Source organism: Apodemus sylvaticus, chromosome 6, assembly GCF_947179515.1.
Source record: "Apodemus sylvaticus chromosome 6, mApoSyl1.1, whole genome shotgun sequence".
Taxonomy (NCBI): Eukaryota; Metazoa; Chordata; class Mammalia; order Rodentia; family Muridae; genus Apodemus; species Apodemus sylvaticus.
This window is the reverse complement of record NC_067477.1, coordinates 95,476,322-95,503,196: the sequence shown is the minus strand read 5'-3', so window position 1 is coordinate 95,503,196 and position 26,875 is coordinate 95,476,322. Positions and strand designations below refer to the sequence as shown.

At 44.7% G+C, this 26,875-nt stretch overlaps 1 protein-coding gene across 3 annotated transcripts in view; it reads right to left on the bottom strand.

Annotated features, from left to right (window-relative positions):
* Positions 1 to 6,574: 6,574 nt before the first annotated feature.
* Dcdc2c (doublecortin domain containing 2C) overlaps positions 6,575 to 26,875 on the bottom strand; it is a 36,909-nt gene continuing 16,608 nt past the window's right edge. Inside the window, exons 5-10 of one of the 3 annotated variants that reach the window (XM_052184752.1) lie at positions 22,822 to 22,959; positions 21,245 to 21,287; positions 19,294 to 19,417; positions 17,669 to 17,769; positions 9,155 to 9,223; positions 6,575 to 6,667 (exon numbers count right to left, since the gene is read on the bottom strand). In XM_052184752.1, coding sequence (XP_052040712.1) covers positions 6,575 to 6,667; positions 9,155 to 9,223; positions 17,669 to 17,769; positions 19,294 to 19,417; positions 21,245 to 21,287; positions 22,822 to 22,959 — 568 coding nt within the window. Of the gene's footprint in view, positions 6,668 to 8,621; positions 8,697 to 8,841; positions 8,908 to 9,154; positions 9,224 to 17,668; positions 17,770 to 19,293; positions 19,418 to 21,244; positions 21,288 to 22,821; positions 22,960 to 26,875 lie in introns of those variants that run through there. The other 2 variants (XM_052184753.1, XM_052184754.1) reach the window with 2 other exon arrangements.

Below are 26,875 nucleotides of genomic sequence, written 5' to 3'. Positions count from 1 at the left end.
AGAAAATTGGAAATAGTTCTACCTGAGGATCCAGCTATACTACTTCTGGGCATATACCCAAAAAATAATGCTCCAACACATAACAAGCACACTTATATATCTCTGAAAGGAGTTAATGTGGATGCTAATAATCTCATGCTAGGTACTCTTTGTCAGCTAGCAAAACTTACTTTAATCATGATTATTTATAATAGATTTTAAAACCTCTTAAAAACATGCACGATTATCTTTCCATCTTTGTTCTTTGTACCTGAACTTGTCACTATGGCAACATGGATGCTAAGCCATCAGAAAGGATCCAGTAGTCACATTGTACGATTAAAACAAGAACCTCTATGGCCAGGGCCCTCTTGGCGGTGTGATCTACAGTTTTATCGGACAAATACAGGACAGGCTAGCAGTAGAAGGATCTAACATCTAGACTGATGATATAGGATGTCATCTCCTCTTTTCAAGTCTGTTTCCTTTTTTCTTTTATAGGTTTCTCTCTTGATTTTCATTGTAACTACAAAAATATACCACATAATAAATCAAATTGAGTGCTTGTTCGGTACAAAAACTGAAACTGCCCCCTTTTAATCCTCATCTAAAACGTCAAAAACCAATGACACCACAGAATGACACTTGTAAGGCCCCTGGGGGAGCTCAGCAGGCACAAGACCCAATGTGAGTCTGTCACAGATGCTGACATTTGTGATAAGAACTGAGCCTCGCTCAGGTTAGCAAGCCTAAACCCATCTCAAAGCCAGTAAGAACATTCCAAAGTATATCAGGAACGAAATTTTAAACACTAAAAATTACCTCAATATTAATTCACAGAATCAATATTAAGAGTTACATCTTGTTTGAATTATGTAGTAATTACATAATTAGGGAGTGATATCTTCTTTGGTTTCTCAATATTTTGGGGGGGTAGGGTTGTTTTGTTCTGTTTGTTGGTCTGGGTTTTTTGTTGTTGTTATTGTTGTTACTGTAGAAGTATCTTCACTATGCAGCCCAGTCTGGCATGGAAGTAAAAAAATGTCCCTGCCTCAGCCTTCCAAGTACTAGGATTAAAGGCATGTACTTCCAAGTCCAGCCCATATTTGTTAAAATAGTTTTGGGGAATCTTTTTTAAAACACCACATTAAAAATCGGAAGAAGGATGGGGGGAAGAAAGGCAAACAACGGATACCAATCTTAAAGCACATGTAGACGCAAAAACAGCTTCTAGTGGAAGAAAACAGGCTATGGGCAGAAGGAACAGGTGCTAGACGCTTGACACCTCACTTTCTTGCTCTGTGTTCCTCCTGCCAGTCCTGTGGCAAGCATCGATGACTCATAGTTTGCCACTGGTAAGAAGTAGGCACTGGCTCCATTATTTGAGAGTTGTCCCACTTTCTTAGACAGGGGAACTAAAGCTCAAAATGACACAACTACCTACTACCACACTCAATGCTGTTGCAAATTGAAAACTATTTCGTTGTTTTGTTTTGTTTTGTTTTGTTTTGTTTTGCTTTGCTTTGCTTTGCTTTGCTTTGCTTTGCTTTGCTTTGCTTTGCTTTGCTTTGCTTTGCTTTGCTTTGCTTTGCTTTGCTTTGCTTTGCTTTGTTTTGTTTTGCTTTGCTTTGTTTTCGAGTCAGAGTCTCATATACCTCTGATTTCCCTGGAACTCACCACGTAGATCAATCTGTCCTTGAACTCACAGCGTTCCATCTGCCTCTGCCTCCTGAGTGCTGAATCCTTTTATTCCATAACTTTTGGCATTTTTTTTTCAGAATAAAAGAGCAAATAACAGCTGGGCAGTGGTGGCACACACCTTTAATCCCAGCCCTCAGGGGGCAGAGGCAGGCAGATGTATTTGAGCTCAAGGCCAACCTACCTGGTGTACAGAGTGAGTTCCAGATACCCAGGACTACACAGAGAAACTCTGTCTTGGCTTGGGGTGAAATTAACACATGTGCTAGACAAGTAATGAATTTTCCAAAGGCTTGCTTGACACTTGAACCATTTACACAGCTGAGGAATTGCTGTATGCACACTTGTCTCTCCAGCCCTGTTGGAAAGACTAACCACTGCTCCCCAGATGGGTTAACAGACAGCAGAGCTGAAGCCCTGCTTTATAACTCAGGGTTTAATGACAAGCAGAGAGGTACCCAAACATTCATTGTGCGGCTTAACAGTACCCGTAAGTACAATCACACCATCACTCTCTTACACAGAGAGGTCATGTTTTATAGGACTTTCAGGTCCATGTCTCACTGACCCTCATGCCTGCAAACATGGAAAACGATGGTTAATGTACAAAGTACACATAGGGCAAATCACTTCACAGTGACACCTAGAGAAGAACTGCCCAATACACCAGTGCTCCCTAGCAGGGTCGTCCACACGTTATAGTCTAAGGAGCCTGAAGCTCACAGTGCCACCCATCTCCTGTTAATACAAAGACAACAGAGATCAGTTAAATCAAAGAAAACAGCAACCCTGAGCAGGTCTTATGAACACTCTAGAGTTGGACTTTGTTATGATTAAGCAATGAAACTTTAACAGAGGAGGAAGTACAGCCTGAGGTTTTAAGGTGAGTTACCATCTCCTGGTAACTGTGAACCCAACATATGGCTTTAGGCTGAGCCACCCACGACAGCTTTGATTACATAACTGACCTTCACATTCCCACGCATGTCCCATGTTCTTGATGAAACAATAAATTGCCCAAATAAATGGAAGGGTAAGAGGAATAAATTAAACTTACTCAACCAAAAGTCATTATCAACATTCACATAGAAACCATGATAATTTAATCCTACTTAATGCAGGGTTGATGCAGACCTGAAGGTGAGGCAGGCACTGTCTGGGGCTTCCACACACACCCAGGGGAGGTAGCATGCCCCTCATAGCACACGGCTGCAACGAAAACATGAAATTGTTACCACTGCCTAGGGAAGGATACCTCCTCAGGAAGAGCTCCTTAGAAGTGCTGCTAAGACTGTCTTCTGTCAGACAGAGCATCTGCCTGTCTGAAATGCTATGAGAGTGTTTCTTTACCTCTGACTTTGTTTTCTAACCCCAAGAACTAGGCTAGGATTTCTAACAGGTAAGGAACTTGCATTTCTACGAGGCACCTGATAGATTTGAGGGTCCCGGGAGCGCCCTGTCTTCCGCATGAGAAACACAAAGCTACAGTTTGTTGATACAAACCTTTCTGTCAATATCTTCATAAAGCCTTTCCATTTCCTTTTCCTATTATTAAAAAAAATATATATGGTCATCAAGTATCTGCAAGAAAGGTGACATACTTAGCCTCCCCCTTCTTTTCTCCCCTCCTCAGTTAGCGCAAATTCTTCCTCATCAAAAATACCACAGGCTTTCATGCTAAGTCCTGATCCGGCTCCAAGCAGGACGCCCTGTTTCTCCTGATTCCTCCTCCCTTTTCTCTTTCTGAACACATTTGGTGTTCAGCTAGTTAAATGTTTATGGGGTTTGAGTGTGAAATGTCTCCACAGGCTCATGTTCTGAAGGCGTGCTCCCCAGCAGGTGCAGCTGCCTAGAGAGGCCATGGTAGCTTTAGCAGATTAGACGTAGACGGAACTGGACCATTTGAGAAGGGTCTTGGAAGGTTATGCACTCCCCTGGTTCCAGTTTTGTCTCTTCCTCCTGATATCCCATGTGCTCCCACCACCAGGAACTATGCTATGCCTTCGTGGCCATAATGGGCGGAGAGTCTCCGAAAGGATCCACCAACATCTTCCTTCCATATGTTGTTCTACTAGCATGTGGTCATGGCCACAAGAAGGTAATAGCCTCCTATTCTGTTGCACTTTGGTTTGTTTTTGCTTAATCAACCTCTGAGAACTTCCACCCTTCCATACATCCAGATCCACCCACAGTTTTCACTGTCAACTGCTCTCCCTCTCACTCTATGGTAGAATTACAAATTAGCCAACTCCCACGGGTGAATGTCACATGTCACTACCACTTATTATCAATTAGTATACTTGTGGGCAATTCCTAGTTATCATTTTGATGGTTGGGAAAGATGGTTGGGAAAGATTTAATTCTAATAAAAAGCAAAATTCCACTTCTGAAAGGCTGCACCAAAGGGCTGAAGAGTTGTCTCTGGGTTTAAGAGTGCTTGCTGCTCTTGTAAACGACCGGAATTTGGTTCCCAGCACCCATGTTTGGATACTCACAACTGTGTGCAATTCCAGCTCTAGAAGATCTAATGGTCTCTTCTGCTCTTTGTGAGCACTGTATTCATGTGTACAAACCCATATACAGATACGCACATATACTCAACTTAACTTTTAAAACATAATCTTTAAGAGACTGTACCAATTCATAAGCCAACCTAAGAAGTACTACAGCTTTTCTGTATCTATATTTACATAAATATTGTCAGCTATCTGCAAGGACACTCTATAAGAAATTGTTAATTAAATTTATTAAACGCTGGGCATTATCGACCTGAGTTAAGTGGCAAACACCACATTGCTTATTCTCTATTCCTTAAATAGGACTGAGACATGGGGATTAGAACTTAGGGAGCTGTCATTTCAGTGAGTTTTTCCATCTGCCTTCTATTATTGGGCTATAACTGTATTCAAGACACTAGGAGCTCTTTCAAATTAAGAAACATTGACTTGCATTGCAAGTATTTTCTTCTTTGCTTTGGTTGACTTTTAATCTCACTAATATTTTTCAAAGACAAAAGCCTGGTTTTCCATTTAGAAAACTGTTATGTCTTTGGGGGTGACCTGATTCTAGCACTCTGTGCCTTGAACTGGCCCCGTGCTGCTTTTCTGGTTGCTCAAAGTTTACTAGGTGTCTGCCAAGTTCTCCATCAGATTCGAGATCAGTTCTGTGTGCCTAGGAATGGGAGGAATGCTAAAGATAAGAAGGGCACAAATGGAAACCCAGGCTTAGGTACACAGATAACTCTAGTAAGGACTGGACTGACCAGGTGGCAGGGGAAGAGTAGATGGCTGGACAGCCATGGAGAAGACACACAGGGAATCTAGAGAGCTGAGAAAAGAAGGCAGACTCTTCAGTGAGCTATGGAGGGTATGAGGGCTGGACTGGCAGAGGATAACCTTCATAGGGGAACCTAGAGAACTGAGAAAGAAGGCAGCATCTGCAGGGACAGACAGCTTGTGCCACCTACCAGGAGCAAGAAGTTACAAAGTCTTGGGAAGGAAAAAAAAATATCTCATCACCTAAAATGTAAAGTCAGTTCCTCCTGTGCCCTCTCTCAGAGGTGTGTGTGTGTGTGTGTGTGTGTGTGTGTGTGTGTGTTGTAATGTATGCATGTTTGTGTGGGTAAGTACAGGCATGTATACTTGCATAGGTGCTCATGCATGTAAATACAGGGTCAATAGGTCAACGTGAGGTGTCTTCCTGAATTTCTCTCAACCTTATTTTCTAAGACAGGATCTCACCAAACTGGGGCTCATCAGGGAGCCTCAGGACTCTGCCTGGCTCCACCCCTCACCTCACACACTCACTACACTCGCTGAGGACAGGTGCACACTACCATCCTCTGTGTGTGTGTGGGGGGGGGGGTGCTGGGGTTCTAAACTCAAGCCTTTGTGCTTTCAGAGAAGGCACTTTACGTCATCCACCTGCCCCTGAAGCTTTTATATAGGATCTCCAGGGTAGGGAAAACTTTAAAAAAATAATTTAAACGATTGACAACCCAATGTCAGGAAACCCTTGGAGTCCCATGAAATTTGTCATTCCAAGTAGAAGGCTTCTCTATGGCACCCTACAGAGCTGGCTTGCAGACCCCACTGGAGAGGTGTGGGAAATGCAGGCTATCTATACTGAGTCCTAATCATGTTGTCTGGGCATACACTGACCAATCAGACTTTTCTTCTATATTCTGAAAAGGAAATTCATGTTTCCAAAATCTTTACATCTGGTTTCACAAAATGTAGGTAGTATAGATTTGTAAAGCATTGCTTCTCTACAAATCATTTACAACTAGTGGTACCACACAGATCAGACCATTAGGAACTGAAGTACAGGGCTAGTGAGGTGGTGCAGCTGTTAGAGCTGCCTCCACCAACCTGAAGGTCTGAGTTCTATCCCCAGGTTCTACACAGTGGGAGGAGAAAACTGACTCATGCATTCTGTTCCAGGACCAACACATGTACATCATAGTACCCGCACAACAAATAAGGAAATAGAAGCAGAAATAAATGGAATTTTTAAAGCTGGAGAATATTCCTTTAAAAAATCACCTTCAATGAAGACAAGTTGGAGGTGTGAAAGGACAAAGCACACATTTCATTTTCACTTCACAGAAGGGCTTCTCCCATTCGTTAATGTTACTAACTTTCTACTTTGATGATAGGGACAGAATTGAATATAGTTGTTGTCAGGGCTGTTGTGACTGCCCACACTACACCTATTTCCAGGGTCCTCAGGAGGAAGAACTCTCACACGGACGCATGGCTCTATTTTTTTTTAATTTTTATTTTACACATTTATAAAACAAAATGAACACACTTGTCCACAACTCCTGGGCCTAAGGAGAGTCTCAATCCTAACAAATTCATCTGAAAAGCTCCTTCGGGCTGAGGCTGTCAAGGGTTTAGCGCTGATCCTCGGAACTGGAGGAGTCAGAGAAGAGGGAGTCTGCTTCCAGGACGGACTGTGTGGTGGATGATACTGTCTTAGGAATAGATTGTGTGCAGAGCATGAATGTAAGTGATGTCGCTGGATTCGGTGCTTAAAAACTATCAAGACAGCAAAGTTTATATGTTTTTACCACCAAAAAAAATTAGACAGTCTGTGATCAAATATCAGAAATATATTTTTAGATACTGCTCGTACTAACAATGTCTCTTACAGCTTCACAGGGCAACTTGCATTTTATTTTTTTATTATATATTTAAATTTGAATGGCTCTGTCACAAGTAACTCAAAGTGTTTAAAGAACTCTGGAAGACATGTAAAATGACAAAACCATTTCGGCTGTTTAGGGATGTCACAGTCCATATTCACAGTGGCCAGCCAGCACTAACATGTCTGAGAAACTTAATACGGTCAGTCTCAAATGCCCTAAAAATAGACTTACCAATGAATGTAAATTACTCACTAAGAGTGGGCATACAGCACAGTGGCCTGCTGGCCAGGAAACCCAGTGGGGTGTGGCTTCTCTCGGGGCCAGTGCTTGCTGTGCTAATGCACACAAATGCTGGATCACTCAGGACCTCCCAAGACATGGTTTGGAAGATTTTAGGGTCAAACAATTTCAAATTCATGGTGTGTTTCACACCAGTAGAGAGATAAAGAGCACAGCAGAGATGCCTGTGCAGGGCGAGCCAGAAAGCAAGGAGAGGGCACAGAGTTGGAAGAACCAAACACTCTCAGACAGAACACCAGGCAATTGGTTCTCCCCTGTCTGTGAGAAATGGACTGGGAAAACTGACAGCAAATATCTATTGAGAAGAAAACCAGTAACTGGCTTGGCTCACTGCTGGAAATACTCAGACTTTGGTGTGGTTCAAATCCAAGTTGAAATCCGAAGTCCCATCCATTGACTTCAGACAGAAATGTTAACAAGTTGTTTTCCATTGAATTTTTCCTCTTTTTCATTTTTTTACATCTATGTTAAAGAGCTGGACCCGCACTAGTGTGTGCCCGTGGGGCACTCAGTACTCAGAGTGTCCCAGCATGTTCCCCCTGCCCTGCCCTGCCCTGCCCTGCCCTGCCCTGCCCTGCCCTGCCCTGCCCTGTCCTGATCTGCTCTGACTTGCCCACATAACCTTCCTAGTGCTTGTCAACAGAAGGAAGATACCTGCTCTCTGCCACCTTACACTCCATATCTTAGCCCTTGGCCCCTTCCCTTAAGATGGGGTTCTAATAGCTGCAGCTATTCCTGCAATGCCGTTCTCATTGAGAGGGAGATTTTGAATCATTCTATAAAATTAAATCTGTCATAGGCTAGTACCAGTGATAGGGCAGACTTGGTGCAAATATCCTGTAAAAAGAAGTTTGAAATGCACGTGCATCCCTGCCATGAACCCATGAGCATCATCTCCTCTCTTCCCATGACCCCTGTGAGGACAAGTAGCCCTTTCAGCCTCTAACCCTTGGTCCTCTGAGGCAATCTCCTTCATCATTATTCCTGTTCCCAGAACAGCCCTAACTCATGACACCGGAAAAAATAAAATTAACCCTTGTTCTTCATTAGAAAGTGCTCTCCATTCCATTAGACATACCCAGTCCTTTCACTAAAAACCACCCCTAAACCCAAGCCCTTCAGGCGTGTACACAGAAGAAGGATGATCTCTGTGAGGGTGTCATTTTCTCTGACTCCCAAGATTCCCAAGCTCCTCTAGTGTGCCTATAAAAACCTAACAAATGTCCTGTGGTTCCTTTGCCTTCTTTCAAAGGCCACTTGCCAAACTAGGGGGAAAAAAAAGAAGGAAAAAACAGGCACCCTTTCCATCATCTTTGAAGCCCATGTTTGTTGCAACTGTGGAGAGCACCCCTGGTCAACCTGGCCAAATGTCTGAAACATTGAAGAACACCTGGAGATAGAATGTTGAAAAGAAACCAGGACAATCCATTCCTTAGTGACATAATCACGATTGCATATGTAAAGTATATTTTGTTTTCCCAGTGTGTACATATTATGTAGACTCGTCACCACCTGGACTCAAGAGACCCCGGAACACCTGCCTCCCCAGATGACGTTTCCAAGACACCTGGACAGGAAGAACAAGCAGAAAGCTACAGCCCTGTGTCCCACACCAATTGGAGCTACCATTTACAGGTAGACACACACAGCCTGACCTCCCAGACAGTGGCTGTGGACACAGCACTTGCTGGTAAGTGTGGATGGCTGCCTCATTACAGAAAACTACCATCACAGAGGTTGCTGTAGGTTACCACCCCAACCTGCCTATACACTAAAACCTGTTGGAGGAAAGCTTACACCATTGTGATGGGAAGTAAAGTGAAATAATGGTTAAGACAGGTACAGAGGTGATTAGAATCACTCCTATGCCTTCGCGAAATACACTGTGCTTCCACTCAGATACACATTTGTGATCTGGGACCAGCCTGTGTTCCCAGATCCTTGACCATCAACCATGAGCTCTGCCCAGCCTATCACAAAAAGATGGGTTGGAACACTATCAAAATTAAAATGAAATTTACTCACCATGCCGCTTTCCAGGCCAGGGCTGCTATCACCTATCTCATCAATTTCTTTAACAATTTCAGCTGGTGCCTGGGGAGAAAATGCATGGTCAAGCTGAGCCATGGTCGGTGCCAAACTCTGTTGTGAACCGTTGTGCCAGAGCAGTTCTACAGACAGAACTGGAAGCAGGGAGCGCAGCTTTTCCAAATACTGGATTGCTTGCTCCATTTTTACCAGTAGTTCCACCAAGGAAATGGAGAAATCTTTAGAGAGAGGCTCTGTAACATCTTTTCATGTAAATAGGAAGACCAGGAGATGGGTAATGCCATACCTGTAATCCCAGAGTTTAAGAGGGCGGGGCAGGAAAATCATGCATTTGAGTACAGTCAGGGCTTTGGAGAAAGTTCAAGGCCAGCCTGGACTACATAGCAAGTCCCTGTCTCAGAAATAAATAAATATCCAGGTAGATGGCCCAGTGGGTAAATAAACATTTCCTGCATAAGTCTGAAGACCGGAGTCTAGATCCCCATAACCCATGTAAAAACTAGACCCCAATGTACATGTCTATACTCCAATGTACTCCTATTGTGAGTCAGGAAACAGAGGTAGGAGACTCCCCCATCAGTTCCTGAGTCAACTAGCCTGGGGTACAGAAGGGATGCTCTGTGAACAATGGGAAAGATGACAACTGACTCCCAAAGTCGTTCATAACTCTGCACTCATGCTGTGGAAAGCACACACCCTCATGTGTAAATACAAATATGTCAACAAGTATTTGTAATTGATTGATTCATTAATTTAAAATGCTATGGGGCCTCTGGTTAGCAAATAGTAGTTCCTTCTTAATTCTTGGTGTACTCACAGGACACCAGCCAAAGGGCTGTTCCCCATTCTGTAGGTACCCTCTGTACCCTGGTTGCTCTCAGCCCCTGGAGAAATCCTTCCCAGGTCTTAGGGATGTGTGAGAAAGAGGAAGTGAGCCAACTAAATCAGCGTCCAGTACTCTCTCCCCTCCCCACTCTCATCTGAGCAGTTCTGTGGTGAGCTACTTGCATTTCAGTGCCCATCTGCTGAGACAGGCTAACTTGACAGCAGCAAGCCACAGGTGTGTACCACATGACCTCAGAGGGGCTAACCAGAGCCCGCTCCTTCATCACATCTCCCAAGACACCCAACAGGAAAGATCCTCTCTACTGCCCTGATCCCAAAGGACACTGGGCCAAGGCAAGGGGGTGGGGCTGCACCAACTGGCAGGGGAAGGTGAGACACACAGCACGCCTGAACTAAAAAACGGTGAAGAACTGACAACAGGCAAAGAGCTACCCTGAGCAAAGAAACCTGCTGCCAGCTGTCCTAGGCCATGTTAGAGTAGAGGTGCGTGACTGTACAGACAGGGCTAATCGCCAATGTCCCAATCTCATTACTTCACCATCAATCAGACTAGGGTGGCATCGATGCTACATTCCTATAGTCTTATAGACACGAAACCCTAATCCTATGTGCAAGGACTGTGCAAACTACATAAAAACAGATTTTTCAAAACTCTTCAAAGAGAATCTGATGTGACAGCCAATGCTATGTCGCTCATTCATCCAATAAATAGAGAAAGGACACCCACTGCTTTGAATCCCACTCTGTTAGAGATGTCAGAGATCGTGAATGCAAACAAATACATCCTCAAGAAGCTGAAGTCATCTGGAGAAATGAACACTCGTTAAACGGTCAGCACTTGAATATGTAGAGCTACAAATGTCAGGGATGTGATGGCTCCCTGATGTGGAGAAGAGCACGTGAGTGCAGATAAACACTCATGACCTGAAGTGACACTCCCAATCTCTGAGCCATCCTTTATCTTGTTATTTGTTTACAAACTAAGTTGCAACTAGTTTTCAAGGACCAGTCATAAACTTCAGGGGAGCCAGACCCCAGAAGTGAACCTGACTGACCATCGGGGCTCAGACGGCTCTGCCTGTCTATGAGGGGGATCAGATACAGACTAAAGACTAGAAAGGTCTTTCACAGGCCCCTCGGGAAATGTGTCTCTACTGAAATGAGGCAGCCTCTGACCTCCTCAACAGCACTCTCTCCTCATACATGACATAGAAGTAAGGCAGCCCCCTGAGCTAGCATGCCTGAGACCAAAGTCAGCATGCAGAGGAAGGCAGGAGGGGTGATGGGAGAATGGGAATAGTCATCACACTTGACGAGCTGAACCTGCTGCCTCTAGAACCTTCCATATCACCGAGACCTCTGCATGTATCACAGGTGCTCTGTGACAGATACATGCTCCATGCTTCATCTGCTCTGTGCAGTTTCCATCCTTTGCAGACAGTGTGCCTGGATGCAGAAGCTAATTGTGTTTTTAATCTATCCATTAAAGCAAATACCCACAAGGCCTTCCTTGGCTTCCTCTGAGCCACCCTCAATACCTAGAGACCCCAAAGCTCTAAGGCTCATTACTCCACACAAGTCTACTAATTAGGCAATCCATAGAGGGCAGGCGCCTGTGCTGACCTCCTGATGAGACCATCATCTCAGCTTAGCCAGCGACTTGTTCTTGATTCTATGGGGAGAAACTCGATAAGCCCAGGAGGTACAGTCAGAATATGCTGTGTCAGTATCAAAGCAAAGACTCAACTTTTTGCTGTGACTCTGAACTCCAGAGGCGTCAGCACCATGGCTTGAGTGCTTGTCCCTCCCCACCTTCCTAACGGGCAGTCACCCTCATAGCAGTAGTGGGAGGTGCTGAGTGTCCCAGCACAAGCTGCTGTTGTGTGGAAGCAGTTTGACCATCTCACCATGTGATGGCATAGTAGGAAGTCACCTACTAAATGAGGAGCTAACAAGTCTCTGCTCATTACAAATGGCCTAGGCCCAGAGATGCAGATCAGATATCAGATTCAGTCCCTCGCAGTTTCCATCAGTCCACCCTCTCCAGGTCTCACCTGGAGGACTGATCACCTAGGAATGGCACAAATTCCTGTCTATTTAAATAGAACCATGTGCAGATTAAATTTAAAACCATTTCTGCACAGAGGGAAGCAAAGGGTCATGTCTTGGGCAAACCTGAGCCTGCAACTATGGAAACCTGTCTATCCTTTAAACAAATATAATAGTATCCATGAAAGAAGTCATTACTTATCACTTGAGAGCTGTGTTGGCTAATTTTATATCAACTTGACACAGACTAGAGTTATCTGAAAGAAAGGAACCTCAATTGAGAAAATGTGTAGCTGTAGGGCATTTTCCTAATGAGTGATTGATGGGAGAGGGTCCAGCTCATTGTGGGTGATGCCCCGCCCCCCTGGGCTGGTAGTCCTGGGTTCTGTAAGAAAGCAGGCTGAGCAAGCCACAGGGAGCAAGCCAGTAAGCAGCACCCCTCCATCATCTCTGCATCAACTCTTGTCAGGTTCCAGCCCTGTGTGAGCTCCTGTCCTGACTTCCTTCAGTGATGGACTACAATGTGGAAGTGTAGAAGGCCAAATAAACCCTTTCCTCCCCAAGTTGATTTGGCCATAATGTTTCATCACAGCAATAGAAAAGTTCATTAAGACAACATCTTTAGATGAGACAACATTTCAACCTTGGTGTTTATAAGTGAGTGCCAAAGCATTCATCTCCTGGGTGCAGATAAAATGTGACTGCCTCCTCACTATCCACCATCACACTTCCCAGCCAAGATTGTTTGATTAAATTGGTTCTTGTTGCCACTCACTGCCTCACAACACTGAGAAAAATAATTAATGCAGACAACTACCAAGGAGCCAAGCTATGGCTGTGGTAAATGCGACCATGGGGGGGGGTCATAGTTTTCTGCAACTGATTTGTGGGAGGAATAAGGAAGAACTGAAGAAGCTACATGCTAGAGACGCCATAGAATGCAGTAAGCACAGCTTAGTGGAACACTCTAGTAGGAGTTTGGAAAAACAAAACTCCAAGAGAACTCAGCCAATGGAAACCTTGCTAATGAGGTTTTAAAGTGGATCAAAGACCCTATGGGCAATAGGACTAAAAGCCACTCACATTATTTCCTGGCACATCATCTGGCTAGTATGACTGTGTGTTAAAATTTTGAGTATGAGCTGGATGGTCGTAGTGTACACCTTTAATACCAGCACTTGGGGGATCCACACAGGCAGATCTCTGAGTTTGAGGCCAGCTTTGTCTACAGAGTGAGTTCTAGGACAACCAAAGTTATACTCACACATGCGCATGCACATACACAAACACACACACACACACAAAGGAAAAAGGAAAAAAACTCTTGTCTTGAAAAACAAATTGAGTGTGGCTGAATTCAAAAATAATAAACTAAGATATTTGGTGATCTCAAACCAGGAGAACATCCAGGCTATGGCAAGGTTACTGCTCGATGCTCTGAGCACTGTAGTAAAAGAGCAGGAAGCTATGAAAATGCATAGCTTGGAAGGGGGAGGGGAGGAAAGAAGAGAGGAGGGAGGAAAAAGCAACAGGAGTTAGACTGGTGCCATCATGAGCCCCAGATGGCAGGGCTACATTTTCTCTTGCAGAGGACCTGAGTTGGATCCCAGGACCCTAGTTAGGTGGTTAACATCTGCCTGTAACTGCAGCTCCAGGGAGTTCCAGCATCTCTCCCACTGTGAGCACACACACCTAAAGTTAAAACAAATAAATCTAAAAATGAGTTTCTGAGTTGAAAGCTGGGATATAATATGAACTCTATAAAGTATGCTAATAGATTAAGAATATCCAGAAATCAACTGTACATATGTTTGTTGGCAGAAGCCAAGTGACAGAAGTTGCAGGACCAAAAAAAAAGAGGGCTGCATGATAAAAAATATATAGATCTAGTCATAAAGGTTTATCTATATATGAGGACACAACCTAAAAAAGGGATTTTTATAAAGGCAAGACATAAGAACATTGTAGAAATCTGAGTCCAAATGCACAATCAGAGGCCAGTGGGAGGGTGCAGTGGGTGACGGTGCTTGCCACCAAGCATGATGGCCTAAGTTCAGTCCCCAGGACTGGAATAGAAAACAAATAGACTCCTACAAGCTGTCCTCTGATTTACCCACACACTGTGGCACATAGACTCCCATACACATACACACAAACTAAATAAATAAGGTAAAATGTGGAATAAGGGGTCAGGTTTGGTCACATATGCCTTCCATTCCAGCAGAAGCAGGAAGATCTCTCTGAGTAGCAGGCCAGCAAGGACTACAAGAGAGACCTTGTCTAAAATGTTTTAAATACACAATGAACTTGAACACAGAGGACTGACAGTCAGCCTCTATAGTCATATAGAGTTGCCTGTCCCTCTGCCTGCAGCCAATCAGCTGCCCTCCTCCTTGGCCTCGGTGCAGATTTAAGTGTCCCAAAAATGACAGAAAAGTACCGGGTTCTGGAGGAAGTTTCTAGACTCTGGACAAAGAAAAGACAAGAATTCAGTGGCCCTGGGGACCAAGGTGTTTTCATTATCAGAGAGAGAGAGAGAGAGAGAGAGAGAGAGAGAGAGGAGGGGGAGGAGAAGAGAAGAGAGAGGGGAGGGGGAGGAAAAGAGAAGAAAGAGAAGAGAGAGAAAAGAGAGAGGGGAGGGAGAGAGAGAGGAGGGGGAGAAGAAGAGAAGAGAGAGAGGAGGGGGAGGAAAAGAGAAGAAAGAGAAGAGAGAGAAAAGAGAGAGGGGAGGGAGGGAGGGAGAGAGAGAGAGAAAGAGAGAGAGAGAGAGAGAGAGAGAGAGAGAGAGAGAGAGAGAGAGAGAGAGAGAGATCAGGTGTATACTGCTTCCTAGCAGGCAAAGAGGAACCCATGCCCTTTACCAATCCAGATAGAGAACCCAGGGTGGAGGGAGCTAGTCTGTCTGTGTGTCCTGCGTGTCCCTCTGCCTGACTGCACTTTCTGTCTACTGACTACATCACACAGGGTTTCTTGTGCCCATTTCAGCTGCGTGTCACAAACACTGGAAGAATAAGGTCATGGTGCTGGTGGTGATGGTGGTGGAGTGCGCAGAGTCAACTGAACCAGTGTGGTCTGCAGGAAACAAGCTTCCCACACCCGCTCTCTCCAACACTCCGCCTGGACAACAAGCCCTGATGCCCCGCCTCTTCCTTCAGTTCCCCAGGTTACTCAGGTAAGCACAGATGAAGGTCAGCTCACCAGCTCACCCTTAGGAGGTCTCCTTGCCACACCTGCTCACTGCTGCAAAGCCAGCACTCACATTGTCACCTAACCACTAGAAAGTCTGGGTTCGCTGCAGCACCCCCACTCCTTCCCAGAAGAGAGAAGAACCAGTAGATAACCCTGCTTCCAAGCGTCTCTTACCATGGTCTGATGCTGTTCACGGAGGGTACCGGCAGAGGCCACCTCCGTCACCTGCCTGACTCTTCTTTCTCCAAAGTAGTTCATTCCAGAAGAAACCCTGAGCTACCACCTGGCCCATTCCTTCCTCTCAGACTACACTATACTACAGTAAGAAAAACCACACCACAGTGTCAAACACAATGGACATCAAATGCACAGTTAACTGAAGGGCACATATCCACTGTATATAAATTACAGTGAGGTTGGCCAGGCATGGCAGTAGACGCCTTCATTCCCAGCACTTGGGAGGCAGAGGTAGATGGATCTCTGTGAGTTCACAGCCATCTGGTCTACATAACCAATTCCAAGCTAGCCAGAGCTACACAGTGAAACCCTGTATCAAAAAAGAAATAAAAATGGCATAAATAGTAAAATTCATGCTGGAAATATTGATTTATAACACAGAACACACAAAATAATGCATCAGTAACAAGGACCAACATCACATAAAAGTGATTATAGAGAGAGCAATAATTTTCTTTGTTACAATGACACTCTAAAAAGCACAGAAATATTTACATTGTTAGAGGTTTTAAGAAAAATGGCTTTCTGTCCAACATCCTAGTGAGATTGCAGTGACTGACACTGCTCTCTGAGCTTGATTCTGACACCCAAGGATGACAAGAAGGCAGACAATGAGCCGATAGATCAGTGGAGGAGCAAGGCCTAAAAATAGTCCAAAGGCAAAGCTGAGGACAAGTTCGGCCACTTCTTCACCTTGTGTGGAAGTCCCCAGCTCTAGTCTTGCCACCCAGCTGCAGTCTCTGAGAGACTAAAGATTTGGGGTTCCCTGGCCTGCACAGCCCTTCAGAAGAAGCTTCCTGGAAATGCACTTTTAAAGCTGGTTTCAGAGCACAGAGCCCAAGTAATTTACACCAGGAACACAAGGGACAGAAGCCCCAGATGCTGGTGAAATTATATGAATAGTTCAAGTGACTGTACGTTTGTAAATAAATAAATAATGAATAAGACTGTTGAATAAAAAGGAGAGAGAAAAACAAGCCTGCTCATTTTTTGTCATGTCAAAGAGAAGAGTAAATAACATCACTGTGACTTGGAAACTGCAGCCAGACACACAGGGAAAAGACTGATCGATACCCGAGAAAGGGAAGCTGATAAATGGCTGGAATGTGCTAAAACCGTGCTATAGGAAAGGAATCGCAGAGCAAGAAGCAAAGTTCAAGTGCTGGGTTACCCAAAGAGGGGTGGGAGGACTCAGTGGTTTCCTGGGCGGTGCCCCTGATTCCAAGAGCTCTACACCTGTCTGGCTCAGAGCAGTGTAAGTGGGACCCACATGCTAACACCCACCTTTCCCAGATTATAAATTTTCTCCACCAAGGCTAACAGCTGGAGGTGGTGTTTACAGCCTTGTGGTGGGCAGGAGAAGGAGGCGAGCCCAGGTGTGGGCGATTGAAATAAACAGGGTGGGGGTGGGGGGTGAGGGGAGGAGCGGCGCTCTGATGGAGCAAGTGAGGCTCTTATGGAGCCAGTGAGGCCAGAGCTCACCAGCCAGCGCACAGCCTTTTCATGCCCACTCCTCCCTGCTCCTGCCAGCTCCCTGAAGGTCGCACCTGCAGCCCACCTGGCTCCCTTTCACACTGGTTTTCCCCCTGTCCAGTCACCAGCTTAGAGGCCCCGATGTCACCCTCCCTTCCCTTCTCCGTGCTCCCCTCCTCTTCCCTGAGACTATCTTGAGACTCTCTATTCATTGCCCCTCCTGCAGAGGAGACAGGAACTAGATGGTAGCAGACCTAGGGCACTACACCAGGTACCCAATGTGTGGCCCTTCCTTGGTCATCCTCACAAGTCACCTCCATTAGTAGATAACCCTTCTCCCACAGATAAATCTGAAGGATTGTGTGCATGCCAGGAACCTTGATAGGCACTGGGATATCAATCTTGAGCAAAGCAGATGGCTACCCCTACTCTGTGGCATCCACAACTTAGACAGGGGCAGAGACACTAACAGGTGACAGTTGTCCATGGCCCTTTCAACACAAGCGCTTGAGGAGGGAAGAACAGATGAAAAAAAGTGTCTGACATGGAGACTCGAAGGATGGGTAAGTAGCTAACTGGTCAGACATGGAACCTTCTAGAGGCCAGGGAGAACTTGGGGGGTGAGGCTGAAGTAGGAATAGGAGAAGTCGAGGATGACACAACTGAGTCAAAATGGTCCCAGCCCTTGCTACCCACCTGATCAACTGGCACTTCCACCTTCACCTCCGGGTCCTCCTTGACTTCCAGTGCTTCTTGGGTCTCCTTAGCAGGAGTCTGTGCTTTATATACATCGCCTTCTGAGGGAAAGTAACAGACGATCCTTTCAAACCAATAGAGAAACTGATCCCCAATTTATATTTTCTGACCCAAATCAAAGTTTCAATTCAGCAGCTCCTGAGCTTCTTATACCATCAGACAGAAGTCAAGATGGGATAAGTCCCCAACTCCAAATGCCCCCTGCCACACCTATCTGCCCTCTCTGTCCCCCTCTGTGTCTTTGCTTCTGTAGAGGCCTCAGCTCAGTGGGCCCAATTGTTGCAGCTCCCACAAAGGTATCAGATCTTGAAACTTGAGCATCTCTATGTCCAGAGGCTTCCCAAACCACCCAGTCTCTCACCTGCTTCCTGCCTATAGAGCAATGTGGGAGGGACATCTCCTACCTGTTTCCTGTCTGTAGAACAGTGTGGGAGGGTCTTCTCCCACCTGCTTTCGTTGGTAGAGCTGTGTAGGAGGGACATTCCCACACTTCTCACCTGCTTCCTGTCTGCGTCATAACCAAACACTAAGAAGTCCATCCCCTCACCCCCCACCCCATCTGTCAGACTGGAAATGGAGACATACCTCAGGAAGGGCCTCATTAGACCTAAGCACCCCAAAGGGTGCAGCAGAGAGGACAGTACAGCAATAAGAATAAAAGTAGGCGTGATGAGAGCTATCGTAATTATTTCGTTTTACAGTGAGATCTGGATCCCTCTTCTAAAGGTACACAGGAACAAGCTAAATGGCGTCTATGCTCAAGCTTCCTTCAAAAGATGGGCTCAGTTGACACAGCAAGAGTATCTATGGTCCTCATGTGGATGTAAATGTGGAATTTATTTTATATATGACATTTTTAAGGCTTCCTAATTAAACTCCCATTGCCCTCAGCTTTGGAATGTTACTGATCTTGTCAGCAGCCTACTGTTTCTCCTCAAGCTGAGATTATCAAGCTTGATAATCAAGTAATTCTAAAAAGAGAGGTTACAAAATAAGCTTTGTCTAAAGTGCATACCATACATATACACTCTATGCATATATATATACCACATACACCATAAATATATACACTATAATATACATACATGCCATTCATATACACACTATATATACATGTATACATACATACATACAGTGTACCTCATACATATACATACTACACACACATAGATCACACACATCAAACATATATACATACATATACCATGCACACCATACATATAAAAACAATACACGTTTACTATATACATCATACATATATACACAATACGCATTGGATACCACAAACCCCTCACATATACACACTATATATACACCATACATATACACACACACACACGCATACACCTTACATGCCATACATATGTATATACCACCTATCCCATACACATACACACATATACACTACACACAACAAACATATGCACACTATACACACATATATATCACACGTGAAACATATACACACAATACACACATGTACAACATACACAACATGCATCTCGCATATGCACATACAGAGAAGACACTTTTTGTAGCCTGCAGGAGATGAAATATCCCATTACCTGCACCACTTGGAATGAAAGGTTGTGTGTCCATCTGCTTTTTCTCTTTGGCATAATAAACAGAATCCTGACTTTTAGGTGGTACACTCTCATTTTGAAGAGGTTCTTTTACTTTGAACTCCACCTAATATGCAGATTAAGAACAAAAGGTGTCAGGAGTAGAGGCCATGTAGACTCCTTGGTCCTTAAGGTAGACAAGGACAACAAACCCAGGAACCCGAGAAGCCTCTCTGGGTCTCACCACTCTCCTCCATTCCCCTTCTGAAGGAGACAAACAAATAGTTTTGCCTCCTTCCCAAGTCCACAGCTGGAGGTCATTTGGCTTCCAAGCTTAGGGTGGGCTTGGATACTGCACCAGAGGTGACACAAAATGGACTCCTCCAGTCTTTTGAGGACATACTTTGAAGCCTACCAAAAGCTACTGCTCAGAAGCACTCCAAATCTGTACCAGTAAACACTGTATACACAAAACAAGGCTCAAATATTAACCCTGCCACAGCACAGTAAGGGAAACCTGAAATTTTTTTTACAACTTTTATACTATCTGTAAACAATAACAATAAAATGCATAGTCATCACAAAATTAAAGGTTCTTAATACCCCACCAATCTTTGTGCTACAAATAATTTCTTCTCCTTTTTCTTTTCCTCCCTCCCCCATCCCCCGTCTTAATTCGAGTATTTGGAAGCAAATTCAGCCAAATACATAAATGTTCACCTCACCTAAGAGACAAAGTTAAATGCCCCTGATGGTTTTAAAGGATGTTGCAGTAATCCAGAGTTGTGTTGTAAGTACAGAAAGCCAGATCTCATTTTAGTAGCAGCATTTCAACATGCTGCAGTGTACCCCATTTAAAACTGATAGTACGTGTGTCTAAAGCTCTGTACTGTTCTTGTGAAAAGCTCGCTGAGTGCCCAATAATCTCTGCTTTATAGTATAAAAACATTTTAAAGGACAAATATTTCAAATTTAAAGGATGATCTATGCCCAATCCCCGGTGTGCTGATCTGACTGCCTAAGCTCTGAGAGCAGAATGCAGTGCCATCTCTGTGTGTCTCCCTAGGATCCAAGCTCCAAAGAAAACTCCACTGAAGTGGAAATTTCTAGTTTCTTTGGTGACTCAGTTGTCATGGGTTGTTTTTCTGGAAAGTCTCTTATAGAAGGATGTTTTTGCCAAAGCAGACACATGGGAAGGTGCTTTGCTAAGAACAAATACATAGGGTTTTTCTGGGAGCTACCTGGAAAAGGGGCATGTGATGTTTTGCTAGAGCAGACACTTGAGAGAACATGTGATATTTGGAAAGGGTATAAATATAACTCAACAGACAGTGGAGGATTGGTTCGCCTTGCCACACTGTGCTGGTCTTCCTTGGGCTTTACTGATACTGGCCTTCACTGATGATGCTGTGGCATTGGTACACCTTGCCTTCTTTGCTGATCAGCATTTGTCCTGACTTCATAGAGAGAGAGAGACACACACACCAAAGAACTGCTGGTGGTATTCTAGAAGCTTCTAGCTGCTTCTGAAGATCTGGGCCAATTGGCAGAGCCTCATGATTTCTTCTGGATAGAACTGCTATTTCTGATTCCTGAATAGTGTTTGAGTGGATGGAATGGATTCATGAAAACTAAAGTGCTGCTATCCTGACAATGAAGATTAGAGTAGGCTCAAAGAACTGTTTCTAAACAGGTCCACATCCTCCTTTGCCCTATTAACCTTTCCTTTCCACTACCTCTTGTGGATAGTGGACTAGAAGGGATGTTAAAGTGTTTAAAATCCTTATTAAAGTACATAGAAAAATCTAAGCCAACACACTATCCTCCTCCTCTCTCTCACATGGATAGGTCTAGCTCTTCCCAGTTCCCTAGAAGTTATTTGCCGCCCCAGGTTCTCAGAAGACCAGGAAACAACAGAATCAATAACAGTGGTCATTCTCCTTTCAGAACTTACTCTTTTCTTTGTTTGTGTGTATTTATCATTGCTCCCAAACCTCCTAAAAGGCAAAAGATAGACAGTTAGTACATTCAAGCTCAGTTCAGATGCCCCTTGTCTTTATAAACTCCAGGAGCATCCTTGACTGAGAAAGGAGACCTGCTCTCTACCAAAGACCTAGCCAATGAGAGCCGCCATCTCCTGGCTTGGGAGAAAAGGACATCATCTTTGAAAATCAGATAGCCACTGGTTTACTAGGATAGAGTAGTACCTGGTCTAGTGTGTCACAAGAACAGCTTCTGTTAATGCTAGAGGAAGCCTGACATTTTAATGGTTTGGATGCTTTCCAAAGCATTGATTATGCACATAGCACATATGCACATTGATTATGCACATAGCTATCACTTGCTTGTGCAGCTTTCACCATTACCTAGTGAAGCAAAAACTGGATGAATACTCTGCAAGGAACCAAGACCTAAGAGATGCAAGTCCACCCCATACCTCAGAGCTGATTAGTGGCATAACTGAGATCCAAAGCTGTCTGTCCCCTAAACACCACCAGACACCCTGGTCTGAGTGACCATTTTACATGTTTCTATTACCCCCCTCCCTATGTCATGGGCACTGGAGGCCTGCACCAGCAGCTCACACATACACACACACACACACACACACACACATCAGTGGGTTATGCCTTTCCAACACTGTTCTCAGAGAACCACTGACCTGGCCTGGCTGTGTCCACAGTGTAGACTCTGGAATATCAAAGACTGTGCAGTCCATCATTCCATGACTGATTTTAGAAATGCAAGGCTCAAAATGTCTATCTATATACATACATATGTAAACACATATAGAGAGAGAATGTGCAAGTATAAATAGATAAATAAATAATTGATTTTTTGGTATAGAATAGAGTTTATTCAGAGCATAGGGAGGGGAGTTAAGAGGGTAGTAGAGGCAGAGAAAGGCAGAGAGAGAGTAGAGTAGAGGCTGGCCATGGCCATGAGCATATGGAGAGAAAGGGGGAAGGGAAGGGAATGGGGAGGGGGAGAGCAAGAGAGAAGCAAGAGAGCTAGAGAGCAAGAACAAAAAATTGATTGATAGATTGAAAGATGGCAGATAATACAAGATAGACAGACAGACAGACAGACAGACAGACATCACATCAAGTTTCAGTTACTACTGAAAAGTAACCAGTATCTGAACTTAATATATTTTAGAAAGAACATAGAAAAAGAGGTAAATGTCAACAACACTCAAAATAAAAAGGCACAGAGGCCAGGAAGATGGATCAGTGGGTAAAGGCACTTGACACTGAGTCTGACAACCTGAATTAGATCCCCAGGACACACAATGAAGAAGGAGAGAACCAACACCCACAAGTTATCCACTGATCTCCCCATGTATAACATGGCATTTGCCCCCTAGGTAGATCAATATATGAATAGGGAGAGGGAAAGACGGAGGGAGGGAGGGACGGAGGGAGGAAGGGAGGGAAGGAGGGACAGGCAGACAGATGGACAGGCAAACAGACAGACAGACAAACAGACAGTTTTTTTTTTATTTAAAAGAAAGGTACAAGTTATACTCACTGCTGGACCTCACTGGGGACCCGTGAGGACCGCCAGTAAGGAATGGATTTGAAAGTCTCCAGTCCTGCAGCAACATAAAAATGATTGTCTTGCAAATTCTTTGAATCATCCAAAAGATGTCCATCCATCGTAAACAACCTGTGAACAAAGAAGAGAGAATGGTGTGGGTTTGGGGACATGGGAGTATAGGATGCAGGGGTACTGCTTCACCTTTAATAAGAACCAGCATGTAAAATACCTGAGAAACTACACTCCCCAGCAAGCATACAGAACACGGCAGGAAGCCTTTGGGAGCTATTCTTCCTGGACTGAATGCTTTCTGCTTAGGGCTTTTTAATTAAAGTGTATCTTTCATTATGCACAAATCCTCAGAGGATTTCAAGAACATGATCAGTTCTTAGTTGGTATTCAATTAATTTTAAACTAGTAGCAGCTAAAATTAATACAAATTGGCTTACATTGTTGTAACAATACTTTGGAAAGAAATCAGCATTTGTTAGCAAATAATGGGCCTTTTTATCATGACCAAATGACTACACTCGGTACTCTTTGGCAACTCATCACTGTCTGGTTAATTTAAGGAAAGACTCAATTCATTCGATTATCGGTCTATTACACATAAGACAATAAGGAAGTACAACATAAATGGAGATGACTACTCCTCAAAGTCAAGGGTCCGAGCAACCTATGAAGTGCTCAGTCTGCTGTCTCCTGATAACATAGCTCCCAGTCCATTGTACTACTGGGAGGTGATGGGGACTTTAAGAGGTTGAGCTGGCATAAAGAAGCTTGGCTAATGGAATCAGGCCCTTGATGGAAGTAGGACCCTAGCCCCTCCTCTGCTGCTTCATGAGGCTAACAGCTTCCTTAGATGTGTACTTCCACCATGATGCAGTGTACCTCACCACAGAGCAAACGCAGTGGGCAAGACAACTCTTAGGTGAAATCAATGAACTGCAGCAAACCCTTTCCCATAGAGAGGTGATTATCTCGGGTGTTTCTGTCATGGCAATAGAGAGTTGAACATATCTCAGCTCTCTGTTTCAAGAGGAGGAAGATGTAATTCAACCACGAGTTTCACAAAACAAAACAATCCATTTGTCTTGAAGAGTGGTAGCAGGCGGTAACCCATCATGTAGCAATGAGTGAAGCATTCTGGAGTAGCCAGACAGACCTATACAGAAGCCCAAAGCCCAGGTGTCTACCTATCACTAAGGTCAAAATGCCAACAAGACACAACAAGACATGTAACCGAAGAGCAGTTTACTTAAAGAGCTTGCATTCTGGGAGGGGATTCCATCATTAACTTATACAAAGGACTGAAGATTTTCAAGGAGTAGAGAATAGGCTGTGGGCAAGCTAAGACAGAAAGAAATGGCCCACTCCATCTGCACAAGTCTAGAAGAGTGAAAGGAAGGTGACTGTGGAACCCTTGAAGCAGATAGGACCCCAAACTAGCCTTCTCTCCAGGGTAAACTCGATCCCTGGGTGGCCAGCTGACGCTCAAGTTAACTCTTAAGTCTGACTTAAGGCCTGGGAATTTCATACTGGGCATTTCACTTCTATCCAGTGCAGGATGCTGTTGGTACTGTTCCTGGGGCCTCTCCTGAGAGCCACCTTTCTTGGCTCAACTCGAGAAGAAAACACAGGAGAGCACAGTGGAGGAGAACACAGTGGAGAACCACAGGGCCAGAACAGGTTCTGTGACACGACAGAGGCTTTTGGCGGGAAACTCAAGCCTAGGAGTCTGCTCTTGTCCTGCCATGGCCTTGCAACAGTACAGGTTCATCCAGATATTGCTGAAACAGGTATATAGGGGTTAGACAGGGAAGAGAGAGGCCTCTGCAGTGAAGACGGAGGGGCCACTTCTCCAGGTGTTTAAGAGGGCATAATGAAACATCCCTGACCTAACAAGGCCCAGAAGAGGCAGCACAGCCCAATACCACAGCAAGGAAAAGGCTTGATTAAGAAGTGACGAGCGCAGGAAACCCAGAGCAAGCTTGGAAGGAAGGCCATGGGCCCCTGGCAGAGGTGGTATTGCACAGGCTAAGACCAGAGAAACAGCTTTGTGGTAGTGATGTTCACTGCTGAGACCTGAGAAGAGGGTTCACCCAAAGCCATCTTCAGTCTTGTGGAGCAGACAGCAGAGTGGAAAAGAAGATGTCGTCCCACCTGAACCAGAAGTGTTGGAGTGGCCAGGCAATGTGATGGGGAGAGATTGCCAATGGTCAACAGATGGAGAAAAACAAAGAGGAGGAGACCAGATTTGAAATAGAGCGTGAGAACGGAATTGTGAGGTGGGTGATAGAAGGGATACAGGGGCAAACCTCTCTGTGTGGAAGACTCGGGAACTTTCTTCAAGGAAAATATGGGAATAAATAAGATATATAAGAAAAGCTAAGACATGGGGGTGAGGAGACTTACTGATATCCAGATTAAAAGTATTTTAAAGCCGGGCAGTGGTGGCATACACCTGTAATCCCAGCACTTGGGAGGCAGAGGCCGGCGGATTTCTGAGTTCGAGGCCAACCTAGTCTACAGAGTGAGTTCCAGGACAGCCAGGGCTACACAGGGTTCACAGGCTCTGAACCCTGTTTCAGAGGGGAAAAAAAGCATTTTGAAACTCAGTAAAATAAGACAGGAATGGAGGAAATGTATGACAATAAAAGACTAAATTTCAGAATTAAAGAGGGAAGCTTGGGGTTGAAGGAATAGAGAGATGCTCAAGCGAGAGAGGAGAACGCTCACCTCAGCATGGTGCCGACTGTGCGCCCTGCACAGAATGAGTGTTCAATACACAGAGCAGCTCAATTAGTTCTGGAGTAAGAATTTCGCAAATGAAAACTACATGAGCAAGTAAGGTCGTGTAACTAAATAACGTAGCTTATATCACAAAATACCAGCTCAGCATGAGGCACGGCAGTGGGAAGCATCCTTCATACATTATTGCTAATGAAGCTTACTAATTGGGGGATAGAGAGTCTGGGAAGATGGCTCAGTTGGTAACGTGTTTGCCTTGCAAACATGAGGACCTGAGGTCAGTCCTCAGGGCCACGGGAGAAAGCCAGGCATGACTATGCAGTTATAATTCCTGTGGTGGAGACGTAGAGATAGGCAGAGACGGGAGGATCCCAGAGGTATGATGGACAGGCAGCCCTGCTTACTTAGGGCTGGTGAAAGACCCTACCTAAGAAAACAAAGTGATAGGTCCCAAGAATAAAACCTGAGGGGGTCCTTTGGCTTACACCCACATGCACACACACACACACACACACACACACACACACATACACACACACACACACACAGAGAGAGAGAGAGAGAGAGAGAGAGAGAGAGAGAGAGAGAGAGAGGAAGAGAGAGAATGATAAATATCTCTAGATGTCTCCAATCTTTTGCTTTAACAATAAACAACCAATTCAACTACTTTCCCAAAATGAACTCCATAGGGACTCAGACTCTTGGTGATGAAGTCAGGACCCACCTAGTTCATTCCCATGGCCCCCTTCAGCCTGTCCTCCGAGCCCATCTCCAATCCTTTGTGGGTCCACTGACCCATACAACTTCTTTCTAGCAGGTACACACAGCTACCACACTAGGCTGGGACTCAAGTAGGAGATCTTCATCCTCCTTCCTGCCTCCATTCCAGTATCTCCAGACTTACCCCTAGTCCTGCTGCAGCCTGCCTGTAGGAGCCACTATTCCAAGTCTACCTCCATTCCCTAGTCCTTTCCCATCTCCCCTCTCAGTCTTTCCTTCTAGCCCATCTCCATTTCTTTGTGACTCTCCTGCCCCAGTGTACAGAACAGCTCTCTGCCAGAACCCCATACCCACCACACTTGGCTGGGACCCCACAGCCACCATAATTGGCTACAATCCAGATTGGGCAACACAAAAAAAAGGAACATCTACATAGCAAAGGTGAGATTGGATAGATACACCAAGAATTCCCTCAAAGGTCATAATTCCGGATGCCTAGATCCCAGCCCCAAAACACAACCATGAACAAACATGAACATGGACAATATGGCTCCTACACTGACAGCTGAGGTCC